Raw genomic sequence first — 27,955 nt, forward strand, 5'->3', positions numbered from 1 at the left:
AAGCGTGCAGTAAGATAATAATTTATTGAAAACACGAAACTTATATCTTAATACACAAAACTATCACATTTATTACCTACTTTAATCAAATCAATTAATGATTATTATGCTAACAATTTCTAAAGAAAAATTTAATAAAGGAAATAAAAGAATTAAAGTGTCATGAATGATGTATAAAATATACAAGTACCTATGTATCAAATAACTCCGCCTCTATACCCTATATCAATGGGTTGGTATGGTGCTGGTCCCAAGCCCGGATAAAGGAGGACGGAACCCAAGCCAAGTTGTGAAAAGTACCGTGACGAGGGGAGAGTTCCGATGACATTAACGATGTACCTCCGATTATATAAAGATATCCTTATTTCATACCCTTCATCTGATAAACGGGGCTCTTCTAATTTGTGACCTTTATTACTCAATTTTGACCAACATTGGTGAAACCTAACCAATTCGGAACATGAGGTATACGAGACAACCGTTAAGAAAACCGTGCGTCCCCGGAAACAGACTCAAAACTAAGCAGTACAAAGACGAAGCCCAGGACGCTGCATGGAGTAAGATTGAAAAAGCTTTTTCAAACTGATATGAGATTAAAGATTAATCAACGGCGTCTCTAAAGGTTCCGCATCCGCCAGTGGACCTGAGGGACCAGAAACTTCCGGGACCACTAGGATACCACAACAGCCAGTTGCCCCAAAATCTTCACCCGGGGCAAAGGGGAAACGGGGATTAGGAGCGTCCCAGGTCCCTCAGGAGGGAAGGAACAGAGTCGGGCTAATTCTAGCAGGGGGTGGAAACACCCCTACCAGAACACAGACCGACTCAGCTTTCCACCTACGGTGGGATCACTAATTTCTTGCCTGTAACAGAGGTTTGCAACGACGACCCTGTTGCGGCGTATGTTAATTTCAAAGGTTGGAAGGGCACCAGAGTGATCTTGTGGTCGGCGTACATACCATATATTTCATAAATACAATGTAAAGGAGGTGGACAAAATGTGCCCCAGAGGTACACAAGTAAATGTGTTACAAATAACAATAAAAATTAAGAATTTTAGAAATTATTAATTCGCTATAGCAGCTGCAGAAAAAAATTCTTAATAAAAAGTGCTTTTCTGATTTCCAGATTCAGTACCAACGTTGCCATATAAAATATTGGAACAATGGAAACCAAATAAACTCATACGGAACCGAAAATGTACAATATTAATAACTTAACGTAATATAATATTTAATACATTATTTGTGTACAAATAAATTTAAATAAAATAAAATAATCATAAAGTAGTTACGTATTATTTCATCTTTATGTTGGCAAGTCAAATGACAATGATTAAATAAGAAAATTCACATTCGCTTTCACGCCTTCCGCGCCGAGCTGGTTTGTTTTGTGTTATACAAATCATAATATTATTAGGTTATACATTTATATTTCATCGGTTTGTGTACAATGCAGTCCTACATTAAATTTATATGACTTTCTCCTTAGGTTATAAAAAATGCCGGTTAAAAATATATACATATAATATTGTACAAAATATGTATAAAACAACATTTACTATGCCACAGTTACACAACTTCTCTAAACCTTCATAACTTTTGTTCGCCGCTGCTGATCATTAAGCAATTTTTTTACTTTTGTCCTGGAGAATATCTACTTTCAAATGATATAGATTTTATAATATATTATATTCATTCTGGGACACAGGCCGATACATTTTTTGTCCGTTTCCTTCAAAGGGTTACTAATTTATCTCTTTGAAATTAAGATAAAAAACCAAACTGTTGAGTAGTAAACTTATTCTACATTCTTTTTGATATACTAGTATCATCAAGTAACTTATCTTAGCAAAAAGTAGCGAGCGAATAGACACCACACAAAAAATTGTAAAAAACAAAATCGTGCTTTACATGGAACAATGTTATTAATATTTCATATTTGATGTAATTAATAAATATTTAAAGAAGATATAGAAATTGGAAAATAGAACGTAATTGGTAATAATAGTCTAGATACATCACTAGATGCAATTCAACGATTAATATTATTGTGTCAGACTATTTTTGAAAATTAAATTCAAAATTGGAATAGTTATTATAAATATAAAGAATGACTTCAAAGATATATTTTTAATATACAGGCTTATACAAAATGTCATTAAACTTATATTATATAATATCTACTATCGCTAAAGAGTTGTATTTTTTATATAATACTGGCATATGGACGGTATTTGTGTTGTCTTACAAACTAAATATTTAAAATTATGTTTATTTAGTTTAAATGCTTTATGGTTATGCTTGAAGATGTTCAATTTGAAACACAATCTACATTACTTATTTTTTTAAAAATATAATCTCAAGCATTGTCTTTTAGGTGTCGCGATTTTTGTTTTTCACACATATACGTACTTAACTACTTTTAAATATTAATTATCATAAAAAACAAGTGCGTAGACAGACTACTATATGTGTACATAAGTGAAAAATGGTGGAAGTCAATAAAAATAAGATAAGGGTACGGCCATTACTTACGTAAGGTGTTCTAGGGGGTATCAAGGTAAATCTTTCCAAATCTCACTTAGGAAGGAGGGGAGGATGTCTTGGCTAATCTCGTAATTAGTTTTCTAGCAGAAAACGGTGTAAAATATGGACGTGTCTCCATTGACTGCATTAGAATAAATCTTTTCTTAATTTTTGTATAATATTCTTTATTTAATTTTATGTTTTAAATTACGGTAATATTCACAAATACCAGTCTTTGCTAGTCTTCAATAAAAGTAATAGAACAAGTTGTGATTTTGATTTTTTCTCAATGATCCAACACGTTTACAGCCAAAACATACATTCTGAAGAATCTCGCGTGAGATTAGGGGGAGGGTGTGTCAAAAAATTCTCAAAAAACCACAACGTAATTAAGAGAGGCCCCCTTACTTATCTAAGTGAGGAGTTAATTTTTTGGGCGAATCAACAAAAACAGAAGTTTGAGTTTGCTAAAAAAATAAACTAATAATTTACAGTTTGCAAGTAATCTGGGAAAACTAACACATTTACACTAACACATAAACAAAAAAAAATATTGTGGCAGTTGTCTTAATGGTTACGCATTCCATATAATTATTTATCTTTTCATTTTTATATTTTCAACTACAGTTTCAGTTTTAAGAAAATAGCACGAGATACTAATAAAATATGCAAATAGGTAAGTAATTTAATATAAAATTTATATCAGTTAGTAATTGAGTGGCCGAAACTTCAGTCTGTAATAAAAAAAACGTGGCTTTATGGTTTCATGACAGCTGTTGAATTAAATAGATTTTTTCGTAAACTACGTAATCATGATAGAAGCCTAACTTCTAATAAAGAACTTAAAACAAAACACTTTATAATTTCTAATTACTACGACGTCTTTGTACTAAGACAAGTAAAAGGATTCTGTGACAGACATCTGTGACATGACAGCTATCATTAAAATTGACAACAAAGTGTATATTTATAGTGTCACAAATGACAGTTAATAACGTCAAAAGTTCAATTGTGTTTTAAAACGTAGTGATTATATTCTCTTTGTTGTGTTTCTGCATAGCAGAAAATAATTATACATAGCGAAGTGCAGTTTTGATAAAGCGGGATTCTTTGAGCGCGAAATGAAGTGTTTTTTTACAATTATGTAATTCGTCTGCTGTTAGCAAAAGTCACACAAGTATTTTCTTGACGCAGATCACCAGAATTAGAGCTAAAACCGATGTCTTCAAGATCTCAGCGTCTGAAAAAAAAAATTTGCACTATACACACAGATCACAGATTATAAAAATATGTAATTTTAATGTATAATGTAATATGACCCTTACGGCCATTCCCAATATTCAGTCTAACTCCAGTTGTGGCCTACTTGAGATAAAAAATCGTAACTTTCGTTTACTTTTCTGCCCCAATAAACTAATCGACAGTAACTCACCTTATTGTTGTCTGTCAATGGGACGACGTAAAGCTTACCAGGGATAGAAGTTTGTATAGAATAATTCTAAGTTGATAATTATTATCAACAGTGAACTGGCGATAAGAATGACTTATCGGGGGTATTGGGACTGTTTCAGGTTATTGACAGCTAATTACTTAGTTATTTATCTCCATCTATAGATACTATATTAGGAATGGCCGTTAGGTAATTTATACGTCCAAAAAGACTGTGTGACAACTCTAAACACGTTGAAAATAGCGACAACCTGTTAGCATCTAATGGAAATGGTAAAGAGGCTCCTCTCTTCGCAATTAAACCACTCAAATGGGTCCTTTTTGCGTGCAGTATTGGCCAGTCATTCCAACCAGCCCATATCCTTTCAGAAGTTCAGAACACCAATGGGAGGCTCCTTTGCATAGGATGCCGGCTAGATTATGAATACCACAACGGCGCATATTTCTGCCGTGAAGCAGTAATTTGTAAGCATTAGTGTGTTTCGCTCCGAAGGGCGTCGTAACTAGTGAAATTACTGGGCAAAAAAGATTGACATTCTGTGCAAAGGAGCCTCCCAATGGTGTAAAGGAGCCTCCCACTGGTGCAAAGGAGCCTCCCACTCCCAATGATAATGATGATGAATTAAAATTTGACTTTAAAATAGTTACCGTTGCAAGAATGTTCCTTCTCTTTGTACCCGTTCTCAGTATCGCATAGGCATATTTTATCTTGTGCTGTGAACACGCGCATATGCGCAGGCGCAGTGCCTGTTATGTTAGGCTGGCCGCATATCAAACCGTCGTTGCATTCGTCGCTGTTAGCACACACGTGGTAAAGATCTGAAACATACATACAATGACGTGAGAAATTGCAGTTTTCATGTTTACTCTTTTCCTTTTAAGTTTTTTTTTGAGGATTTGTTTAAGTTTGTTATTGTTTTTTGTAATATCCCTCATTTCTTGAATTACATCCTATCCCTCATTTATAAAATTATTTGGGTTGAGCAGGTTATCAACTGTAAAGTAGATCCTCTAGATGGAGCCCCAACCTGAGAGTTGAATAAGACATACCAAAGTTTACGGTTTATGCATCACTCGGACAGTTGCCGCAGTTGATAAGAGCGCTCGGACGGGACTCGAGAGGCGCGGCTTGGAGTCCCGCATCGTTCATAAATTTTGCCCCTAATTAAATTTGTGCATAATATATTTAATCCCAGAAGTTACAGTTACCACTTAATAATAACTAACTGTTAAAATTTATTCTAGTAAACGCGAATATAGAACAACTATCTTTTTACATATTCTTGTCTGACAGTATGTTTTAGTTGGCCTCGCTGCCAACTAAAACATACTGTCAGATACTTATTTATTTATTAGGTAGCCAACTTGCATACAACTATCTAAATCTATAGATACATTTAAAAATTCTTTTATTATGTTGTATACTCCACTTACAGGCTAACTCGACATGCTTCATAGTATTATATACATTTTTTGTTAAATTAAAACATTTGAAAACAATTTTTGAAAAAATTTAATTAATTAAAGCCGCAAGCAAAAGGCTGATATAAAAAATAACTATGTTCTTACTTAATAACCAAGAAAAACTAAAGAATAAAACAATAACTACGAACAATGACTAACCATCTTGTAGCACTTCCATAATTCTTTTGACTTCTTTTTTAAAACATATATGTATAGATAGAATTTAAAATCACTTCTTGATTCAAACACTACCAACCATTCAAATTCATTGTCCTTCAGATATGAGAAGAACGGGCGCAAGAAACTCAACGGGCTTTTTTTTTCATAAAAACACGATTACAATGTAATATCGTACAAGAAACTTTTATGCTTAAATAGCCTGAGGGTGTACGCTCCATTCCAAGTCTGTGGTATAATTAAGAAAATAATTTATGTTATAGTAACAATTTTTTAACAATTCTTATAAATTTCGTAACACATTTGTTTTGTACATTTTCTGAGATCATGTTATAAAAGCTTAAATATAGCCCTAAGTCTTACATACTTACTAAATCGAGTTAGTCTTTTGTAGGGCGATGTATATGACTAATAGTCCATTGAAATGTTACATTTTTTAGGCCTTACCTTGCGTTTTTTAGAGGACGCAATTTTATTTTTTTGATGTGTAGGGGGGGGTCAGTGTAAAGCTAAAACCAAGTTTGTGGGATCGCCACCCTTGTCCCACGGCCGCCATCTTGAAAATAGGGGTTGAAATGGTTTTTACGATATATATATACCTGATTCCTGCCGCCGAATTTCACCTTCGCACGACACGTCACAAGTAACGATATCATCCCCACCATCTGGATGTGTGGCGGTCCTCCACAGTGCGGTTTTCAAGGAACTTCCTTGTGTGGTGTTTCCGGGACGATACGACATGGGTACCTTCAAGAAAAGCGCGTACACCTTCCTTAAAGGCCGGCAACGCTCTTGTGATTCCTCTGGTGTTGCAAGAGAGTGTGGGCGGCGGTGATCACTTAACACCAGGTGAACCGTACGCCAAAAAAAATAAAATTGCGTCCTCTAAAAAACGCAACCCCAAATGTAACTTTTCAATGGACTGTAACGGCCGTTTTCAATAACGTAGCTCTGGTTACGGATACATTGCTGTCACCGTTTAATGACAAGATGTTATCTATCCATAGTTATGTCCAATACAGTTATAGTCCAATGCTTTATGTCGATAGGGTATTGAAATGTAAGTAAGCGTGAAAGGATACATTTGTCTACCTCTAGTAAGTTAAATTAAGGCTAGATAGCTTATTGAATACGGCTGTAGATCGATTTAACCGAGTAGTAGGCATAACAAGTTTATATTTGATCCTCGTGTTAATATTATAGTTATCGCAGTTTCTTGAAAATTCCTTAATGTGCTATGTGCTTATGTGCTATCGGCCGCCATTATGAGATTTGCCATCGTCTGTGACAGATCAGTTTGCGTCGCAATAAAATATTTTAAAAATGCCGTTGTGCATTGTGAAAAAGTTTAAAAACAATAATATAAAAGTATTTTTGGATATATTATTATCGAAGGGAGAAAAAATTGTGTAACTGGTATACTTATATATATATGGCCACAAATACTTATAAAGTATCGTTTTTACACTTTTTGACAACGTACGAAGGCATTTTTAAAATATTTTATTGAGACGCAAAGTGATCTGTCACAGACGATGACACTTCTCATAATGGCCGCCTATCGGCCTGTAGTAGTGTAAGTGTGTGCGTGGGGCTATTTATTTACACGTTAATCGGCTTGTTTTGGTGCTACACTGTTATGTAAGGTGACACGGAGTCAATATTTTTTTACTAGTCCGTGATATTAAAATTCAAATATTCAAGTTACTCTTTATAATTAAATACTAATAATGAAAACCAATGATATCGTGTTAAAATATAATAAAAGTCATGACATTGGCCCGCGGCGCATTCGTGTTGATCCCACTTCTGATAATGTAATGGATTGTTTTAAGGAGCTTTGAGCTTACTGGTAACTGTTTAAAAGTAACTAACATGCCTGACTCATACCTAGAAATGGCGATGTATCCTTCAATTATTTGAATTTAATTGTTGAGTGTTTTTATAATGGGATAGGCTTTGTTTTTTACCAGTGCCTTATTGCTGCCGTGAAGCAGTAATGTGTAAGCATTATTACTTGAGGCTGTAATCGCGACGGCCGCCTTCTTGAAGGTAGCTACTGAAAATCAGTGTTGGGTTATACTCAACTAATATGCTGAGTAGCAAACCTTTTTGGGACAAAACATAAGCCTATTATGTTGATCTAGAATAAGCCTTACTTTAGTTTTTTGTTTTTTTTTTCGTTAGAATATTGATGTATATTAGTTTTAATTAGATTAGGAATGTATATTATATTCGTAATTGTTTAGATAAGCTTTTCATATTATTTGTATTTTTTTTTGGAAATGTTTACCTGTATTTGTAGTGCCTGTTCAATATAAAGATTTACTTACTTACTTATTGTGTTTCGGATCTGAAGGGCGCCGTAGCTAGTGAAATTACTGAGCAAATGTGACTTAACATGGTAACTTAACTTAACTTATGTCTCAAGGTGATGAGCGCAATTGTAGTGCCACTCAGAATTTTTGGGTTTTTCAAAAATCCTGAACGGCACTGCATTGTATTGGGCAGGGCATGTTAATTACCATCTGCTGAACGTCATGCTCGTCTCGTACCTTATTTTCGAAGAAAAAATACAAACAATTCTATCAATTCTTTATTTATTTTCATTGAGAATATATATCTTATTAGCTGACCCGCCAGTCGTTGTTCGGTTCATAATAAAAAAACTCTTACGAGTGGAATTTCGTAAAAATCCTTCCTTCTTATCTAACCTCTATTCAGCGAAAGGAATATTCCTACCAAATTTCAAGTCTCTAGGCCTTATGGTTCCAGAGATATCGTGATGAGTCAATATATAAGTAGGTGGAATTATCTTATCTTCTTAATATATATAAATTATGTGACACGTTGTTTGTCCGCGATGGACTCCTATACTAATGAACGGATTTTAATGGGGATTACTTCATGGTGTGCAGTTAGGTCCAACTTGAGAGATAGGATAGTTTTTATGCGATTTGGGACACATAATTTAATTTGTGTCGTTTTGGTCATGTTTTCTATGAGAGAATTTTGTGACACGCACGGTTTGACAGTTCCGCTGTGAAACAATTTTATTATAACAACAGGGAGTATTTTTACGAAATTATTCTTGATGTTTTGAAATTTTATTGGCAAATTCCTATAAAACAGATTTTTTTTTTATTATCTACAGAACAACGTCTGTCAGGCCAGCTAGTATACATAGATAATCTACGTGCTAGCTTTTCCAATTTCACCAATGACACACCAAACTGAGTTTAATAAAACTCAGTTTTACTTAAACTAGTTTATAGATCAGTATTAATCTCGGTTACAGACAAAGTGGTTTCACCAATTTTTTCTAAACGCACAAACGACAGAATGTGTCAAGCAGATGTGTCAAAACTGTCATCTATGATTATGAAAAAAAAAAACGAAATTCTTCTGTTTCTAGATTATGATTATTTTATAGCGATAGAAATGACTGTACAATATTGTATACTTTTATTGAAAAGAGCGCAAAGAAAGAATGCTGGGGGAGTTTCTTGCCCCGCTCCTTCTCTCTCAGAGCGCCATTTGTTTCCGAAGCGTATGTTGTTTCTAGTATATCAGAAATGACATCAAAAAGAATTGTAAAGGAATCAATTTTGGGAAAATAAATGCCTTTATGCCTTTTTACACAATTACCACAACCATACTATGATAACATTTAGAGCATGGGTGTAGATAAACTCGTGTAAATTCGTAAGCTTAGTTCAAAGCGTTCTAATTCAGTGATCAAACTAAAAAACAAAAACAAAGCTAATTAGTGTTTTACTAACTAACTTGAACTGTTCCTATCGACTCATGCTTAATTAAATAATAAAAAACGGGTTGCACTCCGGGAGTGCCGGCAGAATTGAAAACTTGAACTTTTTTTTTTTTTTGTATATTTTGGAATGGTTAGGCTAATGGTTAATTTCGCACGAATTGCATCATTTATTGCGTATACAATAATAAAAATTAATATTACATAATAATAGCATTACACTTCTGAACTATTACAATTATTTTACATTTAAATGTTCATCTCACAGAAAAAATAATAAACATTGTCTAGCGGCAAGAGACTCTTATCTAGACGTACAAATTATCTAAGCATATAATATTACAGATAAAACACGAGGCTTGAGCAGTAAATGAGGGTTGGAAAAAAATTCAAACGGCCGACACACTCTTGACCGTATTCTAAATCCTAAACATTTTACACAATTAAAATAAAATAAACAAAATTTTAGGAACGATGCAGGGTTCGAACCCAGGTCCTCTGGGGTTCCGTGCCAGTGCTCTCCCAACTGAACTAACCGTTCGAGCGACGCATCGTCATAAAATCTTGTACCTATACTTTGTTTCCTAATTTGCAAATATGGAGTTGAGCAGGTTATCATCTGTAAAGTAGATCCTGTAGAATGCAGATGAAGCCATAACCTGAGAGTTGAACAAAGCATACAAGATTTTATGACGATGCGTCATTCGAACGGTTAGCTCAGTTGGGAGAGCACTGGCACGGAACGCCAGAGGTCGTGGGTTCGAGCCCTGCATCGTTCTTAAATTTTATTTGTGTATTAATCCTAGAAGTGAGGGTTAACACTTTAAAAAACATAAAAAAAATAATTAGTGTATTCAAATATTTATTTATTTGAAAATAAAATCATTAATCCAATACGGGCCTTTACAAATTAGTACGCTAATATATAAATTATACTTTATAAGGTCAGCTTGTGGGTGGTGAGAGGTTGTAAGAGGGTGGTTAAAACGGTGGTAGGGTTCGTGTTAATTTGCCATCGAAATAGCTTCGAAACGGGGTTGTTTTTATACAAGGTATGTTGTTAAGTATATAAGCGCTTTTACACTTTAAGATTTGATCGTAAATGTGTAATTTAAAAAGGAATTTAACTTTTAAAATGTCGTTTGAGACGGATTTCAAGATATTATGGCGGTAGGAAAGGTGACAATATTAGTTCCATGGGAAAGGGTTTTTTACAATGCCTTTATCGATATATATGGGATAATTTTTTACGAAATAATTCTTGATGTTTTGAAATATTATTTGTAAATTCCTATAGAATAGTTTTATTTTACTATCTGCAGAACAACGTCTGTCAGGGCATCTAGTATAATATAATATTGAAACACTTTTACACAAATTATCTTGCCCCAAACTAGGCATAGCCTGTACTATGGGTACAAGACAATGATATATTCAATACAATATACTTACTTAAACATACATAAATACATATAAACATAAGTTTAAGACAGTTACATTTATCATTCAGTTTGGGCCTAAAATAAAGTGCTTCCTATCCCGAGTATTTTTATTTATTTCAAAAGTACTTTATAAAAATAAATAAAATCCATTACTTGTATTCGATTAAGATTGCATCTTCATAGTTTATTGAAAATACCGTTTTTTTGGAATATATCTTCGTTAGCGAATTTATTTCGAATCGAAACAACTCGTGATGTGGTACGCGTACCGTAACCGTAGAGACGCCCATCTCCTTCGCAAAGTTCATCGGCACTGTATTTTGTTTGTTTTTTATGAAAGGGACGAGACGAGCAGGACGTTCAGCTGATGGTAATTGATAGGCCATGCCCATTACAAAACAGTGTCATTCTGGATTCTTGAAAAGCCCAAAAATTCTGAGTAGCACTACATTTGCGCTCGTCACCTTGAGAGATAATATGTTAAGTCTCATTTGCCCAGTAATTACACTAGCTACGGCGCCCTTCAGACAGAAATACAGTAATGCTTACACATAACTGCTTCACAGCAAAAATAGGCGCTGTTGTGGTACCCATAATCTAGCCGGAATCCTGTGCAAAGGATAACATAATAGTCCTGTGTAACATAATTTTGTTAATTTAAAGGGGCACTTACCTGAAATACAACATTCCTTCCACTCGGCTTCGCCTCTTGGATAATAGTCATCACATGAGTGTTTTAATACCTAATTATCAACATCATCCAAACGAGTGTTGTAATGAAATTCAGTACAACATTACAACACTTGTTTTGATGATGTAATGGTTACTAGGACTGGCTTTTTTAATGTTAGCAATAAGCTAACTCGTTCAGAATATTTAATAGAGGATTTAAAGCATGGGTGTAGATAAAGGTAATTAATTACACTTACTTTTAGTCTGCGCTTCGCATTGACCGTTGACAGGTGGCAGATTGTCCCCGCACAGACATCTGGTGACAGGATCGTAGTGCGTCCGGACGCAAGAAGAACTGCTTATTCCAGCGCATTCTGCCTGACGGGAGCATTGGCGAGCTGTAAGCAGATAAATCCATTAAGTGTTTTGACCAAATATGTTGAGAGAAGGACAAGATTCCTTGCGGCAGCGTGTAGACCAGTCGTCTTCTACCCTCAAATATATGCGTTGGGAACGATGGTTGGAACGATGATGGGAATGAGTGCGGCTTGTTGTGCCTGGTCGACCGTGTTTTTTTTAAATGCGATTTATAATTATGACATTAATCATGTTCACGAGTTATCCTTACGCAAATTCAAGCTCTAAAGATTGGTGCATCCAATATATAATTTATATTTATACAGTTTATTTTTAAAACTTTGAACATGATTCATGTTATCTTCTATGTTCTCTTCACGAGCTCTACTTTTTCCGAACATGTGGTAGATACAGTAATTTTAAAAGAAATATTTATAACGACATTACGTGGAAACTACCAACCGCATGACGTTGAAGTCTGGCAATCTACAACTGCGCGTTTTGCAAAACATTTCTTGCCTTTCATAGCCACTTTGTGGAAACAATTACCGGCTGTGGTTTTCATGAACAATTTTGACCTTCAAGAAAAAAGCATACTCCCACCTTCAAGGCCGGCAACGCATTTCTTGACACCTGTTGTTGCGGATGTCCATGGGCGGTTGCCTCACCTCTCCCCATCCCATGAGCCTCTTGCCCGTTTGCCCCCTCTTATATAAAAAATATCTGAGCAAAGTCTAAATATGCTCTATAGATATCAGTCTAACACAGTTACAAAATTGAAAAAAAAAAAACCTAAACAATTCCTTTTTTATAGTGTTAGATATTAAATGCTTTTAAATTTGGGTATAACTTTGGTATCCTCACATAATACTTTTATTTTAACTTTTTTTTATGTAGGTTTAAATGATATCACTTATTGAAGGTCAAAAACTACCAACCATTCGAAAGAGTATGCCTCAGACCTGAGAGGAACGGGCGCGACAAACTTTACATACGCTTGGTATAAGTAATATGTTTGTGTACCGGGCTATTAAAAGGTACAATGAGACCTCCTCTGTTTGTGACAGAAAAAGATCTAGCCGTCCAAATTGTGTTCGTACGAAAAAGACCACCTTACTCGAAGCAGTAAGAGAAAGAATTCGAAGAAATCCTGCACGAAATCTAAAGATTTTAACTCGGGAGATGAAAATAGCACGTAGAATCATGTCGCGTATTTTAAAAGATGACTCAGGACTTGCAGCCTATAAGATTTACTAATAAATATTAACTAATAACTAATTATTTAATAGCCTGAGGGCGGTCGCTCCATTGCCAATCTGTGGTATCATTAAGAAAGTCATTTATGTTATGGTAACCTTAACCACACAAACGTTTTTTAAAAATTCTTTTGAATAACGTAATACTTTCGTTTTGAATATTTTCTGGGATCTTGTTGTAGAAGCATATACATCGCCCCACAAATGACTTACTAACTCAACTTAGCCGAGTAGTAGTCATTATAAGCTTAAGTCTGTTCGTGGTGTTAACATTATGGTTATGACAGTTTCTAGCAAATTTACTTATGTGCCAATGAACATACATTACATTTTTAAGAATATGTTGAGAAGCAACCGTCAAGATGTTAATTTCTTTGAATATTGGTCACAATGATTCTTTAGGACCTAAGTTATAAATAGCCCTCTTCTGCAGCACAAATATTGTATTAATATCGGCAGCGTTGCCCCATAGCAATATACCATAGGACATAATACTATGGAAATAACTAAAGTATACTAGTCGGCCGTATCTATGTCAGTTAATTGTCTAACTTTTTTAACCGCCTATGCTACAGAACTAAGTCTGTTCGCCAATACTTCAATATGGGGGCCCCATTGTAATTTGGAATCCAGAGTAATACCAGGGAATATAGCAGATGCCATCGGTTTTATCACCTCTCCGTTTAAAAAAACACTTGCATCACATTTTTGTCATTTGGCACGGTATATTTTATATATTTAGTTTTCTTGCTATTTAACAATAGGTTTTTAGCGCTTAACCAGTACACGATGTCAGATAGAATATCGTTCACTTCGACATACATAGTTTGGTTTCTTTTTCCTTTGAAAATCAGTGAGGTGTCGTCCGCAAACAATACTACCTTGTTACCTTTTCTCTATAAGATTAGGAAGCTCATTTTATATAGATAAGGAAGAGAAACGGTCCAAGAATAGACCCTTGTGGTACCCCCCTACTGCCCCCATTATTTTTTCATTTTTTTTAATGAATATACGGGCCGAGACTATGATGGTAATTGATACGCCCTGCCCATTACAATGCAGTGCCACTCAGTATTGTAGAAAAGCACAAAAATTCTCAGCGGCACTAAAATTGCGCTCGTCACCTTGAGACATAAGTTGTTAAGTCTCATTTACCCAGTAATTTCACATTACAGTTTACGCATTACAGCTTCATGGCAGAAATAGGAGCCATTGCGGTACCCATAATTTAGCCGGCATCCTGTGCAAAGGAGCCTCCCACTCCATACCCATATTTATGGCAAGACGAGGTATAATGATAACAAAAAGCTTAGATCATTCATACGTCTAAATACATAGACTGTGACAGCTGTGAATACGTTGAAAAATTTTGAGGTCAGTTAACCACTATTCTGAGCAAGGCACGCACACTTACACAAAGTGACATACAAATCGCGAGGGTTTAAGACGTAGCTTGTCACGCACACTAAATTAATAAATATGGTCTGTTTTCATCGGTTGTTTAGCAGCAAGTGTGTTTATCTAGATTATCAATTGTCTATGTCAAATACATACTCTAAGCTTGGTGGTTTACTTAAACGTGACATTGGCTGAACTGTCGTGTGCACTTCCAAAGCCAGTTTGACAGTGAGGTTGATAGTTGAACCTCTAACTGCAGATAGAGATAAATTACTACCTTCTACTATCAATAGTCTGAAGCTGTCCCAATATACCCGACAAGTCATTCTTATTATCGTCTTGTATTGGGACGCGCGAATTGAAATTTCCATACAAATTTTACATACCGTAAATAAAATAAAGGCATTATACGAGCATTTTATTAGCTATTATATAAAAAATATATAATAACTTTAATTTAAAATTATATAAAGAAAATAAACGAAATAAAGAAAAACATAAATTAGATTCCCCGGTGAGAGGATCATCCAGCCACCACAACTAGTGCCCGTTCACGAGCATGACGCATGGAGCCATCCCTTTATTCTGAGTCTATTTTGAGCAATCCACGCACACTAACACAGTCGTGGCTTGCCACGCACACTAAAGTAATAAGTTTGGCCTTTTTTCATCGGTTATATAACTTTTGTATAAAAGTAATTGTTTTCAAATCCCCATAAACAAATCTGCAGGCGTTCATATAAGGTCTTTAAATAGGTCAGATAAGCATAGGTCAAGCCCAGTGGTGGGTCAGCCCCTCACTTCCGTTCGGAGGCCTTGTTGCCTGACCCATTTGAATTTGTAATGGAGTTAACTCTTCTTGATAAGGCTAAAGAATTGAATATGCTAAGGCTAATGACAATGAAGATATCACAAGTGACTTTAAATTGGTTTTAGAATAAAATATATTATAAATCAGGGTTGACAATTTTTGAAACAAAAAGTATAATAGTAGGATGAAACCCATTGGAAAAGGAAGAGATTATAACAAAAGTTAAAGGAAAAATAATATACGAGCGATCTGAGGTCGGGAAGTGGAAAAAGGGGGAAAGGAAAAATAAGTAGCCATAAACCATCTAGGATAAATTTCGCATCGAATGGTAGTTCCATACGATCAGTGGTTTGCATGCTATTGGTAATGGCTAAATAGGAGATACTTTAAGCTATTGTAAGACCAAAAGTGTACCACCCTATTTAATAGCAAATAAATGAATATGAATATATGAATATGAATAGGCGTAAAAGAGCCTCAAACAAATACCATTTTCATCATATGACATTTATACAGGGTGTCCTAAAGTTATGGGATATGAAGGGAAAGTACCTTAAATATCGAAGATAGGCAATTTTACTAAAAGAAGACTTTATGTTATTTTTAAAAGTTAGTAATTCTGCATTTAAAGATTTTCTAAAAATTGCTTGCCTCGTCTGGGAATCGAACCGACTTAAATGTAAAAAAAATACCCCTAATTTTATGATGCCAATCCAAAAGAATGGCCAAAAACTAATAACTCTTCTTGAGTAACAAAGTATTTTAAAAGAAAGTAGTCAAATAAGTGGATATTTTTTTGTAAATTAATTAATTAAATGCTCAAAATGTGATCTCTCTTGTCTTACGCAAAATCGCCAATCTTTTAATGAGTCCGCTGCCTGTTGATTTTCTTATCATTTTATGGTGAATACTCGATACGAAATGGCACCATTCTGTTTGTACCTCGCCCACGTTCTCGTATCGCTTTTTGTACAGCATTTCTTTCACATATCCCCAAAAGTAGAAATCTAATGGTGTAAGGTCCGGGGATCTGGCCGGCCATCTAATCGGTCCATTCGTACCAATCCCAGTAGGAAAAAACATTCATTTTACGTTGTTCCTTTCTTTTAAAATACTATGTTACTTAAGAAGAGTTATTAGTTATTGGCCATTCTTTCGATTGGCATCATAAAAGTAGGGGTGTTTTTTTTTACATTTAAGTCGGTTCGATTCCCAGACGAGGCAAGTAATTTTTAGAAAATCTTTGAATGCAGAATTACTATCTTTTAAAAACAACATAAAGTCTTCTTTCAGTAAAATAGCCTATCTTCGATATTTAAGGTAGTTTCCCTTCATGTCCCATAACTTTGGGACACCTTGTATATATATACATTTCATAACGCTATGACCGAATGCTTTGAGTATGTTTAGATTAAGATCAGCTGTTGTATAGCACCGGAAGCTACAAAATGTGGCTTTTAGTGCCACTGTGGAAATGGTATTTATAGATATTTCGCTAATGTTTTATAGCAGATATAAACAAGTTCAGGGCTACCCTGATAGTTAACATTTATTTCTGCATACCATTACCAGTGAGAGGCTCCTTTGCACAGGATGCCGGCTCGAACGTGGGTACCACAACGGTAAATTGCATTACACTAGAAATATGTCATTTTTTATTAGTGAAATGACTGGGCAAATGAGATTAACAACTTATGTCTCAATGTGACGAGCGCAGTTGTAGTGCCGCTCAGAATTTTTGGGTCTGTCAAGAAGGAGTTCCGCTCAGAAATTAAAAAAGACATTAAAAAACATTATTTTGTTTATTATGTACAGAACAACGTCTGTCGGGTGAATTAGTAGCTAATAAAATGTATAATGCCTTTATTTTATTTACGGTATGTGTGGATTGATGCATCGACTGTATTGTACTTTAAGTATGTACTATCTATGTTTTTATATATTAATAGCTGACCCGGCAAACGTTGTTTTGCCATATAAAGTATAATTCACGCGATAGTTTTATAAGTAATAAAATATTGCCTATATTATAGCCTGTACATCATTTTGTTCTATTGTCAATAGTTTTTGCAGCGCACGCAAAAATAGGTTTTCGATTTTACACCTTGTGTTACAAAATAGCAATTTTATTACGGATCCCTAATTTTGAAAACAAAAAACATAGCCTATAAGCCTTCCTCGATAAATGGACTACCCAACACTGAAAGAATCATTCAAATCGGACCAGTAGTACCAGATATTAGCGCGTTCAAACGAACAAACAAACACTGCAGCTTTATAATATTAGTATAGATTTATATATTTTTTCCTTACTCGTGTAAGACATTTACTAATCGACGTTAGTGTATTTTGTTGCATATATTGGAAATAAGAATCTGTAATATCATTCAGTTTTGAAAAGAGCTACCTTTGAGTTTCCTGCTCGTTCTTCTCTAAGGAAATCTGCCTTCCGAACGAGCTGTAATAAAAAATTACATTCAACTGTAATGTAGTTTATCTACGAAATAAAAATATTTTTGTTGTTTGTTTTTTTTTATGAAAATAAGGGACGAGACGAGCCCGAAGTTCAGCTGATGGTAATTGATACGCCCTGCTTATTACAATACAGTGCCGCTCCTGAGCGGAACTCCTTCTTGAAAGACCCAAAAATTCTGAGCGGCACTACAACTGCGCTCGTCACATTGAGACATAAGTTGTTAATCTCATTTGCCCAGTCATTTCACTAATAAAAAATGACATACTTCTAGTGTAATGCAATTTACCTACGAAATAAAAATATATTTTGTTGGTCTGTTCGTAATTTCCAAGGATCTGTGACTTTAAATGTGTTAATACACTATGCGCACAAGGCATGCTTTGAAATAAATACATGTTTAAATAAATTCAAGGGTATGTGTTGCTATTATTATCTTAATTGGCTGGTTAACTGGCGACCATCTTGTCCTTCACAGCGTCGATTTATTTAGATTTAAACTAGCTGACCCAGCAAACATTGTATTGCCATATAAAGTAATAAAAAAAAATTTAGGTGTGTAAGAAGTAGATGCAACCGATTCTCAGACCTACCAATTTTATCGTACTACAATTATTGTAAGTATTGATCCATTGTCATCTGGCAACCCTATCGCGATACAAAAATAGGGGTTGATCGAAGAGGGTTGAAAATATGAAGTTGTATGTATTTTCTAATGCTGAATCGTAATTAAACAAATTTAAAAATAATGTCAAAAAAATAAAAAAATAAAAACTGGGGTGGACCCTTAATATTTAGGGGGATGAAAATAGATGTTGTCCGATTCTCCACCCTAGCCGATATATAGATAGCTAAGATTCACGAAAATCGGTCGAGCCGTTTCGGAGCAGTTCAATTACGTACACCGTGACACGAGAATTTTATATATAAGAGACCACGTACTGAAAGACGCAGTGTTCGTAGGCCCCCCACAAGATCGACGATCTGGTCAAGATCGCCGGAATACGGATGAGGGCAGCGCAGGACCGATCGTCGTGACCTTTGCGGGAGGATTTTGTCCAGTGGACGTCTTGCGTCTGATGATGATAATGATGAAGTACAAATTCGAGCCAAATTCTCCGAAGCCAATACTTACTAATAATGTTAGAATAAAATATATTTTATAATCAATATATTTTTTGAATTAAGTGAAACTTTTTTGGAATAGATGTGATTTGAAACTCAATGAAACGAAAAAGCGAGACGATAGAGACACAACCAAGTAAATATATAGGATTCAGCCGGCAAGAGAATGAGATAGAATACATTACACATTTTCGGTCTCGAAGCGACAATAAAAGAGACAGAAAATGAGATAGGAAGCATTATACTGTGTTTTGGTACCAGGCGATCATAGTTAAAGAAGAATTTGTCTGATATATGACGGGAGTATACCTTAATATATTCTGACGTCATGCGCACGACGTATTACTATATAAACACTAGGATAACATAAGTACAAATTCGAGTGTTTCATATCAAGACTGATGTATTGATCAAAAGTTCTGATAAATATTCTATGCATGAAACTTTTCCTGCAGAAAACGCTGCGTAGTGCTTGCGTGTGAAAAATTAAGTGAACCATCGATTCATGTTACAGTATTTAGTGGAGGTATTGTGCTAGGAGTCGTTTAGCCTTGATATATACTTAGGTAATTGACATTTTAATTAACATAAGAAAACGCAGGGGTTCGTTGTGTATAAAACATGTATATATAAAACTAGCTGACCCAGCAAACGTTGTATTGCCGATATTAAAATCGCGATACAAAAGTAACTTTTGATCGTAGATGGGTGAAAATTTGAAGTTGTATGTATTTTTTAATGCTGACTCATAATCAAACAAATTTAAAAAAAATGTCAAAAGAATAAAAAATAAAAGTTTCGTGTGGACCACACTTAACATTTAGGGGGATGAAAAATCGATGTTGTCCGATTCTCAGACCTACCCAATATGCACTCAATTTCATGAGAATCAGTCAAGCCGTTTCGGCGGAGTTCAAAGTTTACACGAGAATTTTATATATTAGAGATATTCAGAAGGGCGTTATGATGGCGACTTTTAATGAACACACGTTATCAGTGATGTCGACAATTTAGGACTTAACGATATCATACGCCGGTGTCTTGCCACCGTTAACGTGCCAAGTCTACTTGAGCCGACTGGTATTGCATCAGACGATGGCAAGAGACCTGACGGTATAATTTGATTGCATGGAAGATGGGCCGGTGCTGGGATGGGATGCAACCTACAAAGAACCAACAAGAGCTGGTGCGGCTTGTGAAGCGGATGAAAAAGCTAAAACATGCAAATAGGTCTTCTTAAGGTTATAGCGAAAAGGTTAGTCGGCATCACAGGGGACCGAAGAGCTGGCAGCTACCTCGGACAAAGAATTAGTCTAACTATTCAAAGGGGGAACGCTGCCAGTATCTTCGGAACCTATTTCTGCCGTGAAGCAGTAATTTGTAAGCATTACTGTGTTTCGGTCTGAAGGGCGCCGTAGCTAGTGAAATTACTCGGCAAATGAGACCTAACATCTTATGTCTCAAGGTGACGAGATTCTTGATATCCCTAAAAATTCTGAGCGGCTCTACAATTGCGCTCTTCACATTGAGCCATCAGTTGTTAAGTCTCATTTGTCCAGTAATTTCACTAGCTACGGCGCCCTTCAGACCGAAACACAATAATGTTTACACATTATTGCTTCACGGCAGCAATAGGCGCCGTTGTTAACCATAATCTAGCCGGCATCCTGTGCAAAGGAGCCTCCTACTGGTAAATGCCCTAAGCCGCCTCTTACGACATCATTGGGCTAGAGTTCCCTATTTTTTTATGCCTTGAGGAAGCACAGGAGATCATGGTTTAAGGATTTGAGGAAGTAGAAGCAACATTATCATCATCAGCCGGAAGACGTCCACTGCTGGACAAAAGTCTCCCCCAAAGATTTCCACGACGATCGGTCCTGCGCTGCCCTTATCCAACGTATTCCGGAATATTGACTAGATCGTCGGTTCATCTTGTGGGGGGCCTACCAAGACTAAGTCTTCCGGTAAGGGGTCACCATTCGAGGACTTTACTGCCTCAACGGTCATCAGTCTGTCGAGCTATATGCCCTGTCAACAAGGGCTATCGAAAAGTTTACTTTCTCCTACTGATCTCCTCATTTCTGATTCGATCTCGCAGGGACACTCTGAGCATAGCCCTCTCCATTGCCCTCTGAGCGACTCATCACTGGCAACACACACTGGTTGAAAAGCTTTGTCTTCAGACACTGCGGTATTTGGGGCGACAAGATTTTTTCGGAGGAGGAGTAGGAGCAAACACCGTCGATAATAAACTTAATACTACGATCAGTTTAAGCGATATTGACCTCTGCAGAACATCTCGGGAAGGCCATATTCAAAATGCTAAGGAGTTACTGTGAAGCACGTGTGTTGTGTAGTAGAACTTTGTAAAGCTACAAGAAATAAGAAAGACACTGGGATCACATATCATCAGTAAGTATTTTGTGTTTTATTAATTTCAATGTTAAAATAACACGAAGCGTATGTTACAATATTTGAAAGATGTCATTGAGTGTCAAGATGTCACGCACGCAAGCATCTAATAGTTGTAATAACAAAGCTAAATCTAAGCATAAGAATCTGTTCGAGGCAATATGGCTTACGGCCGTTCCCAATATACTATCTACAGATAGAGATAAATAAATATCTTCTACTGTCAGTAATTAGCTGTCTATAATTTGAAGCTGTCCCAATATACCCGATAAGTCATACTTATCGCCTTATATTGGGACGCGTGAATTGAAATTTCCATACAAACTTCTATCGCTGGCAAGCTATACGTCGTCCCATTGACAGACAGCGTATACGGGTAAGGGGAGTTACTGTCGATAAGTTTATTGGAACAGAAAAGTCAACGATAGTTACGATTTTTATCTCAAGTAAGAGATAGACTGAATATTGGGAAAGGCCGTTAATGTCATACAACGGTAGTCGGTCGCTAACCGAATGGATTGAAAGCGACCTTAAGCGGATTTACAAGTCTGATGACATAACTTTGCTTGCGTGCCCCAAATATTTGTAACATTGTACCTATTGGTATCAATGCCAGTGAATTTATGTAACATTGTCACGAAAAAATATTATGTTGATACGTAAAATCGTAAAACCTTCCTGCCATGTCTATTTTCGCGGTATGATAATACCACGAAAGGCCTGGTAAGGCCTCTCTCACTCCCTGTGTAGGTATCGAAAACGTTGGTACGCGCGGCGGCCTCTACAGAGAGGCTATCCAGTAAGGACTCACGAGCGAGAAGTGACGCACGCGTAAGTTTTACACGTCACTTACTTCAACAGTTCAACCGATCATTTAAAAATGGAGAAACATAAAAAAGCAAAGCATATTAAAGGTCATTGCGATCCGAAATTATTTTTAAGCTTCCTAAAGACACTGAAACAATCTAATTTAAAGTGATTATTATTATAATGAAATTACCATTCATGATAGCTACCTATTTATTTCCTATACTAAGTAGGTTTGACTATGTCGTGGTCTTCCAACGCATATATTACTATCTGCAACTAACGTAGGTTTGACAACGAAAGAATATTGATTTAAAATTAATATTATAGAAAAAACAGAGCTATTTTTATAAGATGACTTTATACTAGGTAGGTACAGTTATAGGTAAAGAAGACAACCCTAATGTCGTCAGAAGAGATAAGAGTCACGCGATAGAAAGAGAGGCAACTTCTAGATGAATAAAAATATAGGCTAGTAGCGCTGTGCGATCTGAGTTACACCTTATTGTATGGCCGCAAGAGTCCCCATTTCTTTAATTGATTTTACGGAGTGAGACTTCTGTACTTGTACAATTACATGTTCTTTGGTATTATTACCATTTAACATCACTTTGGAGAAGAAGAGAGAGCTTTAAATTGGCAAGAACAAATCATTTACCATGGCTAATCAGTATGGACCGAGTAACTAGTAAGAAATCATGAAATAAATCCAGCCAAGTGGGAGTCGACCCCGCGCATAAAGTGTTCCGTACCATTATCTATAAAAATATCATCTACACAAATAAAAATTTGTAAAGAAAATATTTGAACTATGGGGGACTCGAAGTCGCGACCTCTCGCGTTCAGTGCGAGTGCTCTGCCACTTTTTTTTCATATTTTGTTTATAAACTTTAATTGTGTAGTTAATCCCAGGTGTGAGGGTTATCACATTAAAAACATAACATATTGTTTAGATTTACAAGAGCGACATCTCAAGTCAATTTCCTAATATGCAAATATTGGGGTTGAGCAGGTTATCAACTGACTAGATCCTGTAGATGAAGCCACAACCTGAGAGTTGAACAAACCAAACAGAATTTTATAACGAGGCGGTAATCGAACGGTTGCTCAGTTGATTAGAGCACCGGCACGGAACGCCGGAGGTCGTGGGATCGAATCCCGCATCGTTCATAAAATTTTGTTTTTTAAATTTTATTTGTGTATTAATCCTAGAAGTGAGGGTTATCACTTTAAAAACATAACATATTGTTTAGATTTACAAGAGCGACATCTCAAGTCAATTTCCTAATATGCAAATATTGGGGTTGAGCAGGTTATCAACTGTAAAGTAGATCCTGTGGATGATGCCACAACCTGAGAGTTGAACAAGACATCTTATACAAGATTAATCAACGATACGTCAGAAGTGAGGCTTATCATCTATATAAAATATCAAATTTAAATATTTTTATTCAAAATATAATGTGACATCACTTATTGAAAATCAAAAACTACCACCCATTCGTTTAATGTGAATGTATTTCCTGTAGATAGAGAAGTAGCAGTGGGAGGCTCCTTTGCACAGAATGCCGGCTAGATTATGGGTACCACAACGGCGCCTATTTCTGCCGTGAAGCAGTAGTGTGTAAGCATTACTGTGTTTCGGTCTGAAGGGCGCCGTAGCTAGTGAAATTACTGGGCAAATGAGACTTAACATCTTATGTCTCAAGGTGACGAGCGCAGTTGTAGTGCCGTTCAGAATTTTTGGGGTTATAATTGGGGTATCAATTACCATCAGCTGAACGTCCTGCTCGTCTTGTTCCTTATTTTAATAAAAAAAAAAGATAGAGATAGACATACCATAGACAACAGACTCGTTGTCATCTGTGAGGTTAGACTTATGACAGTTGTCTCTTGCGCCGCATAATAATATAACCAAATTCGCACATAATACAAACACAGTTCGCACGCAAAATCGCAATAATCACATAATTAACGCATTAATATAATAAGCAAATCTATCCTTAGTTTAACTTACGGATACATTGCTGTCACCGTTTAATGACAAGATCTTAACTATCCATAGTTATGTCCAATATAGATTAGATGTTAGACCATAGGTTATTGAAATGTAAGTAAGCGTAAAAGGATAGATTTGACTACCTCTAGTTAGACTAAGGATAGATAGGTTATGGAAAATGGCCGTATACTATATTGGACATAACTATGGATATATAAGATCTTGTCATTAACATTTACACCAAAATTTTTTTTTTTTACAATTTTTGTCTCTCCGTCTGTTTGTTTGGTCCGGCTAATCTCTGAAATGGCTGGTCCGATTTTGACGGCACTTTTATTGGTAGGAAGCTGATGTAATAAGGAGTAACTTAGGCTACGTTTATTTTAGAAAAATAAAGTAATGTTGCAATGTCCAAGAAACGGTTTAACTCTAAAAATCATTCAAATGGCAAAACAACGTTTGGCAGATCAACTTGTTTATATATAACTCCCATAAATCGCTAGGTACCTATTTATAATAAAAGACAACTTTTTATTGTGCATTTAACATAGGCCGGCCGAAATAGCCTTCACATTATAATAAAGGGCAAAGGTCTTTTGGTTTCATCCATCATTTGTCACCGGTTATAGAAGCCATTTATTTAATACGATGGATTACCATCACGCGATTTCGCTCGGATGTCAAAATAAACGGCTTTTGTCCCGCAGTTTCAATGAAAAAAAAAATTATAACTTCATCAAGGCTAGGTTAATACGAAAAAACAAATGTTTTTTTTTCATCTTTAATCATTAATTGTTTGTCTTTTAAAAATGGAAACCTAGCTAGATCGATTTCTGATATTCAGATTATATATATATATATCTATATATATATCAAGATACAAGAATTGCTCGTTTAAAGATATAAGAATTTATCTTATATCTTTAAACTCTAAACGAGAAATTCTAGTATATATTTATAATCTGAATCTCGAAAATGGCTCAAACACAATTTTCATAAAATTTAGTATACAAGGGATTTCAGGGGCGAATAATAAATCTAGCTAGGTTTACAATTTAAAAAATGTAGTTTTATCCGTGTTTTGAGAATGAATGAGAAACTAATGAATGGGTAAATTTCGCCACTTTATACAAGACTAATAGCTCAGATGGGACATTGGGTGATCCGGAAAGCAAAAGAACCCGGTTCGAATCTAGGTGCCCCATTAGTTATATTTTTTTTTGTTCAAGTCTTGTACATTCTTAATAATCCGAGCAAGGCTCGGTCGTCCGGATATATATATGTATATATACAAGAATTGCTCGTTTAAAGTTTAAAGATATAAGATAAATTGTAACACTACGGAAAACAATGCAATAGAAACCTCGCGCATGTAATGGAGCACGGACTAGTAAAAAAATAAGCACTCCGTGTCACCTTACATAACAGTGCACCACGTAAAAAAGCAGATTAACGTGTAAATATATAGCCCCACGCACACACTAACACTACTACAGGCGGATAGGCGGCCATTATGAGAATTGTCATCGTCTGTGACAGATCAGTTTGCGTCTCAATTAAATATTTTAAAAATATAAGATACTATATAAGTATTTGTGGCCATACATGATTATTTAAGGGTTATTAATATAAATGGTATTTGATTATTTAAGGGAGAAAAATTTGTGTAACTTACTAGTTACACAAATTTTTCTCCCTTATGGGGGGATACTTCCCCCGTAACCGCACACACACTAGCATAATGGTGCTTCACTTGCTAATATCACGGCGCGGAGTCCTTCTTTTTTTACTCGTCCGTGGTCTGGAGATTCTCTATGATAAACATTTATTTCAGTTTCTAAACATAACTCAAAAGCACTTATTTCCTGGAAGAAGTTTTATGTAATTTCTGCACACTATTTTTCGTACAACGAGAAAGTGATAAGCTATCTCTTACTTATCGTCAACAAATGGAACGCGTTGGATGAAACAACATACTCTTCAACCAAGTTAAAAGGCATTTATTTTCTCAAAATTGATTCCTTTAGATTTCTTTTTGATGTCATTTCTAATATACTATACACTACTACCGCTTCGGAAACAAATGGCGCTCTGAGAGAGAAGAAGCGGCGCAAGAAACTCTCCCAGCATTTTTTTTTGCGCTCTTTTTAATAATTTAAACAATATTGTATTGTCACTGCTATAACATAGTCGTAATATAGTCCCAGGCTATCGGATTACTAAGATATTCAGCTGTGGAGTAATAGGATTTACGACAGAGGCATTTTTTAATAAAACATTTAAATTTATTTATAGATAATGCCTGAACAGTGGCTGGGACTTTATTATAAAAGTGTATACATTTACCCTTAAAGCTATTATGTGTCTTATGAAGCCTACTAGAATTAGTTACAAGCAATCCCTTACTTCTAGTGTTCGTATTGACGATTGACAGGACCGGGAAGGGTCCTCTTAAAAGCCAGTAGGCCTATTATCGTAACAAAAGGAGAATAGCATCGATACGACCTTATGTCAAAAAGTTAAATTTCGTATTATCGTAACATAAATTGGCGGTTCAGTCCGTTTAGATTTAGAGAAATCGTTTGTTGCGTATTCTCGAAACATTAATTGGCGGTACAGTCTTTTTAGATTTAGGGAAATCGTTTGTTGCGTATTCTCGAAACATTAATTGGCGGTACAGTCTTTTTAGATTTAGGGGAATCGTATGATGCGTATTCTCGAAACATTAATTGGCGGTACAGTCTTTTTAGATTTAGGGAAATTGTATGTTGCGTATTCTCCTAACATAAATTTGCAGTTCACTTCCTTTAGATTTAGGGAAGTCGTATCTTGCGTATTCTCGTAACAAAATGGAACGTCAACTGTTAGGAGACGGGTATTCTGCAAAATTATGACGTTTGATTGAGTTCACCATTTTATACGTCTAGATATAGGTCTCTTGCTGTTAGACAACCGATAAAAACAGGCCAGTAATATTAGTTTAGTGTGCGTGTCAAGCTACGTTTGACACCCGCGATTTGTATGACACTTTGTGTTAGTGTACGTGAATTGCTCAAAAAAGAGGTTAGTTCTAAATTCTATTTTCCCGACGTTTTCACAGACTTATAAATAATGATTTAGATTCACAATTATTATAAATGTTTTAGATTTGATAGTAAGTGAATACGAATCTAAAGCGACACACAAAATTTTAAAACAAAATTTTATGAACAAGGCGGGTCTCGAACCCACGAGAGATCCTGTCGATGAAGCCACATCCTGAGAGTTGAACAAAGCATACAAGATTCTATGACGATACGTCACTCGAACGGTAAGCTCAGTTGGTAGAGCACTGGTACGGAATGCCAGAGCTCGTGGGTTCGAATCCCGCATCGTTCATAAAATGTTGTTTTCAAATTTTATTTGTGTATTAATCCTAGAAGTGAGGGTTATCACTTTAAAAACATAAGCGAAGCTTGGATAGAATCGAAACGTCAACGATTTTGAAACTACGTGAATTGCACCCACTGTTCTTAAATTAACTAATTCAAGAGTAACTTAACAGTGAAGAAGCAGGTTGTAGTGGATTTTGAATCTTACCTGGCGGTGCCGTAGGTCCAATGTCCTTCGGCGCTTGAGTATTACTTTTTCCGAACGTCGTCAGTGCCTCCGAAGATTCGCCGGTTAGCCATCCGGCCAACAACAACGGCAAAATGGCGGCCGCCGCTTGACGTCTGCACCACATCTTCACCACGAAAAATACATGCATTGTGAACGCGGCTTTTTTGGCGCGAACTTCTGTCACTGTCAGCTGGTGACGTTTTGGGGTTAGTGTTG

The 27,955-nt window shown here is 35.8% G+C and overlaps 1 protein-coding gene across 1 annotated transcript; it reads right to left on the minus strand.

Annotated features, from left to right (window-relative positions):
- On the minus strand, window positions 1–27,911 carry LOC126972641 (uncharacterized). Its single transcript, XM_050819518.1, has 4 exons — window positions 27,719–27,911; window positions 11,759–11,899; window positions 4,626–4,796; window positions 1–3,768 (listed from the first exon to the last, which is right to left on the minus strand). The coding sequence occupies exons 1-4, from the start codon at window positions 27,885–27,887 to the stop codon at window positions 3,698–3,700; spliced, it is 552 nt and encodes a 183-aa protein (XP_050675475.1). The 5' UTR covers window positions 27,888–27,911; the 3' UTR covers window positions 1–3,697.
- Between the last annotated feature and the right edge of the window lie 44 nt (window positions 27,912–27,955).

Source organism: Leptidea sinapis, chromosome 2, assembly GCF_905404315.1.
Source record: "Leptidea sinapis chromosome 2, ilLepSina1.1, whole genome shotgun sequence".
NCBI classification, from domain to species: domain Eukaryota; kingdom Metazoa; phylum Arthropoda; class Insecta; order Lepidoptera; family Pieridae; genus Leptidea; species Leptidea sinapis.